The 8653-nt window shown below is 33.4% G+C and overlaps 1 protein-coding gene across 1 annotated transcript; it reads left to right on the top strand.

Annotated features, from left to right (window-relative positions):
- Window positions 1-7542: 7542 nt before the first annotated feature.
- LOC149571685 (ethylene-responsive transcription factor RAP2-3-like) lies at window positions 7543-8323 on the top strand. Its single transcript, XM_089809644.1, has 2 exons — window positions 7543-7748; window positions 7832-8323. The coding sequence occupies exons 1-2, from the start codon at window positions 7601-7603 to the stop codon at window positions 8137-8139; spliced, it is 456 nt and encodes a 151-aa protein (XP_089665770.1). The 5' UTR covers window positions 7543-7600; the 3' UTR covers window positions 8140-8323.
- The last annotated feature ends 330 nt before the right edge of the window (window positions 8324-8653 follow it).

Below are 8653 nucleotides of genomic sequence, written 5' to 3' on the forward strand. Positions count from 1 at the left end.
AAGTAAAGGTCTAAACTTACCAGAAGTGTTCTTCACCTTCCATTTTCCTCTAAGATTTCTTAACAATTTTTGTAGTTGCAACTTGGCTAGATCATAACTATGATTTTTATTTACAATTTTATAACCTAGGTCAACTACAATACAAGGAACATTGTTCAGTCAGCCCGATTGATAGAATTTGTGTATAGTTACACAGAATAAAAACTTAATAACTGGATCTTCAATCCCATCAATTGACACTCCATGGTTGTTCCACTTTTCCTTCATCTGTTGTTCAATGATGTTGTTTGTGACACACCTCATTATCTTTGGTATGTCTAAGGTAGGATAACCAGTAACTTGGAAAATGATTTCCTTGTTTATCTTCACTAGTCCACCTTCCAAACATGTTTTCATATTATGAACTCGACTTAGTACAATTTAGTTTGGCCAATACATCAGATTAGTTGATGTAAGCTTTTGGTCTATATTGGAACACTTGACCAGTACAAAATATATTACTAATGCTCAACACTTGATAGTGTAATTGATTCCATTGCCCAATTCTTATTTTATATTGTTTGAGTACATCTTGATTCATGTTGATATGGACTTTTAATCACATTTATTGTTAGGAACTAGCATATAACACATCATTCAAGTGTACAGTCCCTTGCGTACCTTCTTTTTGTTAGTTAGATGAGGTGTAATCACTTGATCCATTATATTGGGTAACATCAACTTCTCTTTTTCTATTGGTTCCACTATCTTTTTCCATGTTGTATGTGTCTCAACCTTTCCTTTTACTCTATTGCTTTCATTGTTTGGTGTTGTTGTTTAGGTCCTACAGTTCTTACTAACATGTCTGACCTTGAGATTACTAAAAAAGACTAGGTTTCCATTCAACCATTTCTTATAATCATCTCTAAAATGTGTCTTAATGCAATTTTATGGAATGTGCCATACTCTCCACAATAATGACAATTATACAATGTGTTGTAACCCGAATTGTAAAAATTGCCTTTCTTAGGTGCATGTACTTGCCTTTTAGATGTCTAATTGGATTTTACTTTGGATTTGTATTCTTGAGCTCTATGCTCATATTTTTGATAGATGTAAAAATGTCTTTCAAATCTAGGTGTAGTAGGTGTATCACTTGCCTTTAACCTAAATTCATGTGCTTGGTGTCCTTGTTTCTTACAATTAAAATAATTACCAACAAACTTAGGTTTAGGATTTTGCATACCATTTTTTCTTCTATAAATATTTGTTGTGTGTCAAAGTTTACCACAATGATGACATGTAGGTTTGCTATTGGGTTTTTCATTTCTTATCTATCCACTCTTAGATTATTTTCTTTCTTCAGTAGATGAGTGGTACTTTTGTGTCCTAATCTAGAAGTATTACTAGGTTTCCTAGGCGATCTCATCAAGTCTTCACAGAATTTGATAGCTTTACTAGGTTTTTTCATTCTTTCTAGAAGTTCTCTCTCAGATCTTAACCTAGTCCTTAGTTGGTCACTCTATGATCTAATATTGGTAATCTCCATGTCCTTTTTGTTCAACTTCTAATTTGCAAGTAACAATAGATTCATCATGTCTAGCTAATTGTTTGTAAGCTTCTACACATCAAATGACCTTTCTTCATGTTTGGTAGTCATTTTTATTTTTTCTTCTTCAATGATAATATTATCTTTTTCAATATTCTTCTTTTGTTCGGTCACCTCACATAGCCTTACTGATTGAATTTCATGTTCTCTCTTCAGTCCTCTAAATTCTTCACATAGAATATTATTCTTTTCCAATAGATCTTTAATTGATACATCACTATCACTAGAATTCTCACTGATAAGAAATTATTTGGCATCAACTTTCTTATATAGTGTGTCATTTTGTTGAATAGTCATATCTTTCCTTTTCTTTAAGGATTTCCTCAACTCTTGTTTTGTTGCTTCAAGTTGCTAAAGTATGATATGAATTTCAATCATTTGATTCTCAATGATCTTTCCCAATTTGTAAGCCTCCATCTCCAAGATGTGAACTCTCAAGCTGTTAGACTTCTTTCAAGAGAACACTACTTGGATACCAACTATTGGAAGTCTTATTGGGAAACAAGATATTGAAAGATGGGGTGAATCATGAACTTTAAAATTTTTAGCTGCATAAACAATATAGCTGATTAAATGCACTCACTCCTAATCCATATCATATCTTAGATCTCATACCATATAATCATAAACTGTAATTCTTAAATGAAATCTATCTAAGCATAATATCCATGAAAATATAGACACACGATACAAAGATTTTGGTAACCTAGAAACTCTCCAAGGTGAAGGTAAAACTAGGGTGGGGATGAAACCTACAAATTTTTGCTACTACAACAACAAAGTTTTCCTATTAGGGCTAAAATTTAATCACTTCTAATGATCTACCCTCTGAGGGATCTTCTCGATTAAAAGAACTATAAGACTATTAAGTCTACCTTGATTAAATGATTTAAACTTACAATAAAGTGACCACTCTGTTAGGAGATTTGAACGAGGTCTATTAAAAGCACTCTTTAAAAGATTTACCCTAAGTCACTAGTTGGAATCTCTCATACGTGATCCTTTTATTTTCTCTCACAAATTTGTTTATGGATTTCCCCTCTCCAATATCTAAATCTAATCTCCTTATCTAATCTACTTTGTTTTGTCCTTCATTGCTAGGTTTCTCTGTCTAATCTCCTTATCAAACTTAGCCTTCCTTAATCTATCCTTGTGTTGTTCACTCCTTCATGCTTTTCTCTCTCTCATCATGATTTAGGGTTAGATCCCTTCTTAAATAGATAATTGTAGAATGTTCGAGATCATAATCAATTATCTATAATTCATCCTTTTGTCATTTTGCCCTTCTAATTTTTTGATTGGTCAATCTACCTTTCCTGGGATTAATGCCTTTTAAAAAATTAATGTAATTTTCTCCTTAACTATCTCTACAATCAGTAAATGCCACATAGAAGTTAGCTAAATTGATTTACGTAAGTGTTTGTGTAATTACAAATACATATGTCAAAATTGGTTTACTCGGCAACTAAATATTCTGACACTCAGTCACACCTAACATTCATGTTGTCTCTCAGCTTCTATGGGCTTGGTATATACTAACTCACTCGACATAAGCTAACTTTACATCACTCATTCTCCATTGTTTTACTCGCCATGTATGCTAGCTCAATCTCTATTGAGGTTCTTTGTAACCTTTGACTTGCTTGACATATAAACAAGTCCGTGAAGCTCAACCTTCTCTGGATGGTTTAGTCGCAATGATAGTCAACCAATGTTGCCTAAAGACTGACTAAATGTTGGACACTATTAGGCAATTAGCTTAGAAATCAACATCCTTATCTTATTTTTGCCCATAAAAACAACTATAACGTTAAAAATCCAAGGGGAATAATCTATAGGACATATAAAATTACTACCCAAGAGATTTTCTATCTTATCCTTAGCAAGAAGACTGATACTAGGATTCATCTTATGAATATTCTTCTTAATAGGTTTAGCATCAAGTGCCAAAACTATGTTGTGAGTGACAATTTTAAGATCAATGCTAGGCATATCAAAATATTTCCAAAAAAAGATATTATAAAATCCCAAAAGAACCTTAGCAAGCTACTTTTATTATATTTCATCCAAATATTTTGCAATCTTAATAACCTTTTCATAATATTCTTGATGAATGTGCACATCTATTGTTTTCGTGATCAAAATATTTCTCTTTTGTGGTTCTTCCATAGAAGCAAGAGAATCAATATGTGATTTTGATTTAGTTTATTCTCCAAAATATCCATTAATATCCAAACAATAAATATTTCTCTTATTATGATGGAAAGAAGAAAAATCCTCATATGCACCTAAAAAGGCATCTAAAGTGTCATGAGAGGAGAAAACATCCAAAGAAGGTGATTGATAAAATGCAATAAGATATGGGTCTGATAACTTCAACGGACCACTACAAACATGGTTCACATTCTAAAACAAGGAGGGTTTCTTACAGGGATTAAATACCAAACAATAGGTATGCTCACAACCATCATAGACAAAGGAATTTGTATTCCTTGTTCAAAATTTTCACATACTTGACCATTAAACCCATGCTTAGTGATAAAATGGTGTCCAAGACTATAATGATCAGCCATGTTAGAGATAGTCAAGGGAGATTTATAAGAAACTACCTCCTGACAATCTAGTTTGCTACTTTCAATTATTTCCTTAGATGAAGTAGTGATGAAGTTATTACTTAATTGTCCAAAAGGAGGAGTTGAAATAACTTTTTTCATCCTTAGACTATTCAAATGTTTTAATAAAAGAGAGATTAGAAACTTTGTACTCTCCAATGAATGTTAGATTAAATTGTAAAGTACACCACTTATCCTTAGATAAAGAAGAGGAATTTTCTTCTCATGATTGGTTTTTATTTATTTTTAATTCCCTAGGTCTTGGCACTTTAGAAGATTCCTCACTAGAGAAACTGTTAGGTCTATCATATACATGAAATGTATACATCATGTTATCATAGGTAAACTTAACCTTGTGATGGAGAGTAGAGGAAATAACATGCATGTTATGTAACCATGGTCTTCCCAAAAGAAGGTTATAGTTGAGAGGTCCAAGAATCACATGAATTAGAGTATGCAACAAAATAGACCAACCTTAGGAAGATTTATAACTTCCATAGTTTTCTTAGCAATGTTATTAGTGCCATGAATAGGGAGAGAATTTGGCTTTATAGTAGACAAACATTCAATCTCGACCCATTATCAATTAAAGTTCTTTGAATAAGGTTTCCATTGATAAGGACAACAACTATAAGAGCCTCATACTAATCTTGAACTTCCTTAGGAGGAAAATAATCTATAGTAAACACAATTAGAAGAGGAGTATGCATAGCATGCATACACTCTAAGAAACAAAATGTTATCCTAATTAGGCAAAGGTTTAGGAAGAGTAAATAAAACCTTTTTTAATGCTTCATGATAAGTAGGGGATGTTTGAACAAGTTCTCATAAAGAGATCTTAGTGAGAGAAGTGTACAACAATTAAACTAAAACATACTCCTTTCCAAAGGAGTTTGGTAAACAAGGTGCTTGAAAAAGTGTTCGTTGAGAAGGTGGTAAAGGTATAGGAGCAACTAGAATATTCGATTGAGGATTATTTTATTTTCTATAAGTGTGAGAGACCAAAGTGTAACCAGGTTTCCCTTTAAGGACTATAAGAGATTTATCATCTCGAGGAATTCCCTTAAGAGTGATAATTATTTGTTGAGATGGACATCCTTTAAAAGTGATATAGGGTTGAGAGAATCGCATAGGTTCAACACTACACAAAATATCGCACATAGGAAGTGGTATAACCCTATTGTAAAGGTTAGTTGTAAAAGATATAGAGGAATTCATAGGAGGAAAGGATTCAATAAAGATCTTATTCTTTTCATCTGACCGTTTTCTAGTAGACACCTTTAAAGGTTTAATAATAGAAACATTATCAAAATACTAAAAAAAAATCATACATCTTGAAGCAAAGAAACATAACTCAAGAGCATATAAGAGTGCAAAATGAAAAGTAATCCTAACAATGCAATATATTTTTCTATCTTTGAATTTACAAATGAAATGCATAATGGAAATATCTAACTACCAAGATAACACAAAAGGATGGTTCACGTTGGGTTCACCAAAATGGTTATGAGGAAAATGACACCAATGATAATAATGCAAATAAGACTAGCCAAGTTTAACACTTTCTTCCTAAGCCATTCAATACAAGAGAATGAGGGGCTTTTAAGCATAACTCTTAATAAGCCCTAAATTTGATTAGCAAAAACCACAAAGAGGATAAAGGGATGCCAATACAAAATATAGAAACTCATCAAGGAATTATGCTAGAAAATTCCCTTTCATGCAAATTGAAAAAGAGATATGACAAATATAGATCTAAAATATACACCAGTAGCCTAAATAGAAATCTAAAAATAAATGTATTCTAAGAGGGAGAATAAGTGGTAAAGTACTCACCTTGAAATGTGAAGAAGAATATGTAATTTAGCTCCAAAAATCAAAGACTCAAATTATTTTTAAACTTTTGACCATAGATTTTGGAATAAAATGACAAAAGGAACAAAACCCATAAATCCCCCTAGAAATGAGCATTGAAAGATTAGATCGACTTGGAAGGACATCCCGCAACCAAGTTGATGTAGTTTGGTGATTTAAAACCAACTTCTCCAAAAACATCCTGAAAAGTAGATTCCAAATCTATAAATCTTTCATTGATATCATGCAAATCTATAACATGTTTTGTGTGTGTGGGTGGCTATAAAGGGGCTTGCCTTAGTGAACACCTCATCTTGATTATTTCCACCACCATGAATGGCCATTAGTAAAAACTTCAAACTCGTAAAACTTCAAACTTTAAACTTGCAACTCTAATGGTTGCATACAATAACACTTGGAGCAATCACTACTTCACAGGTTGAATCTAAGAAACCACGAACTTATAGAATGACATGAAGAAGCACGTGCAACTGTAGGCACGGAATGAACTTCCTTCTATCTTTGCACTCAACTTGATCTACTGATCAACTTTATTTCCTTCTTCCTTCTCTGCTCTACAAAATCTTTGCTCTCTCTGATCTGCTGAACTCAATGAATGAGATTGTTTCATTCCTTTTGTCTCTTGCGACAAAAAATTTCCCCCTTTTTTCCAAATTTGAAAACTCGCCTACCTGTATTAAATGTTCTGAATGTTGTGCAGGTCGTTAGGGGTGGTAGGTGGGCGTTTAGCTCCAAGGACAAATGTCAACTGCAATAAATATTCCAACATAAGAATCCTCGTTATCCTTTATCGAGGACATTTGGATTTCTTTGAAAATATTTAAGTATTATCCCAATACCTCTCCTTAAGAAGATGGTTGACAAAATGGATTTCAAACATCAGAAATTTTTATTCAATGTTAAAAATCATTGCTACTAATACAAATAACATCAATTTTTTTAACCAGCATTTAAAAATACGCGGTGTATATACATAGAGACAGAGAATGTGCTCCTCCTTGAAGCCCACTTACCATTTTACTCATTGCAGTTGTTAATGGTGCAACAACTGATTTAGTGTACGTGAATGCCCAAAAGAGCAATTTTAAAACCATGTACCATATAACACGCTGTTAATACATATTATAAAACACGCCTTTCTGAAAACTGTTTAAAAACCCATCGAAAATATGCACATGGTAACCGTATTTAAACAACAGTAATTTAAAATTCTACGTGTTCACTCAAAACTGGCTGGACGGGATGACGTGTAGGCCACTGTACACGTGGCATATAAAGAACAATAGAGGAAAAGTCCACTCCTTAACGTTCCAGATATTTAAAGTGCAGCTGCAGTGAGCGTTTTCAACAGGAATGCCATTTGTTTCTGTGGGCAGAATAACTAAAACTACCCACAGTTTTTGAGGCTCATAGTTTCTGCAAGTGGCAGAGGTTTTAAAAGGAAGGTGGTGGGGAAGGCTAAGATTCATCCAGAGCAATCTTGATATCAGACTCTTTTTGTGAATATACCAAATGAATTAAAAAAATGTGTGGAGGATCTGTTGTCTCAGAATTTATTCCGAGCAGGGGAATGAAGGCAAAGGAGTTTTGGGCCATATTTTCTAACACCCATGATATTAATTTGAGTGAAAACTATGGGACTCCCCCAAAGGAAGAAGTATCAGTACAGCCAAGTATGTAATATTTCATTTGAAGTAATATTTCAAGGAATTTTGTATGTTTTTTTTTCTTATGTGGGTGCTTTTTGTTTTTGCAGCGACAAGTCCAAGTGTGAAAGAAGTGAGTGAGAATAAGGAGGGAGGGAGGAAGAGGAAGAGGAAGAATAAGTATAGAGGAATAAGGCAGAGGCCATGGGGAAAATGGGCTGCAGAGATAAGGGATCCTGGTAAGGGTGTCAGAGTTTGGCTTGGGACATTCTCTACTGCTGAAGATGCTGCAAGAGCTTATGATGCTGCTGCAAGGAAGATCAGAGGTAAAAAAGCAAAGGTTAACTTTAATGTTGAAGAAACATCAGCTACTTGTAACTTGAAGGAGTTGCAGGTACAAACTATGAACAATTCATAGTTGTGAACATTAATATATATTGAAGTCCTCAATGTCAACAAAGATGATTTTGGTTTAAACTTGATTCTGAGGTATTAAATTTTCTCACATTGCGTGCCTCTTGTACTTGAAAGCTTCCTGATTATTGTGGTATTGTGTGGAAATTTTAATTTTAATAGTCGACCAACTTTAGTGATTAAGGTAATATTGAGCACATTGCCATTCTTAATGCTATGATCACCGTTTGGAAAGGACGCAGCTATCTTCCATCTATCCAAACTGTACACTTGACCAATTTTCAAAAGATCGGAAATATCAACAATTTTTTGGAAAATTTCAATGTTCGATCTTCATAATCTAATAATTTATGATCGAAAACAACAAAAAAAAATTTGGAAAACAATCACTACAGACAGTTGCAAAGTTTTTGGACCAAAGACGCATTTTGGGAGTATACTTTTGCTCCTCCACAGATCATCACACTCTTAACTCCACTCACTACTCTCCACTCAAAGTCGTTAGACGGCTTGAAATA

This window comes from Cupressus sempervirens, chromosome 2, assembly GCF_028749045.1.
Source record: "Cupressus sempervirens isolate cs-2001-9-10 chromosome 2, ASM2874904v1, whole genome shotgun sequence".
Classification (NCBI taxonomy): Eukaryota; Viridiplantae; Streptophyta; class Pinopsida; order Cupressales; family Cupressaceae; genus Cupressus; species Cupressus sempervirens.

Bases quoted from the DNA above. Each gene is read 5' to 3' on its own strand.
- LOC149571685 (XM_089809644.1), top strand. From the start codon at position 7,601: ATGTGTGGAGGATCTGTTGTCTCAGAATTTATTCCGAGCAGGGGAATG. The intron at 7,749-7,831 runs GTATGTAATATT...TTGTTTTTGCAG, and splicing joins AGAAGTATCAGTACAGCCAA to CGACAAGTCCAAGTGTGAAA.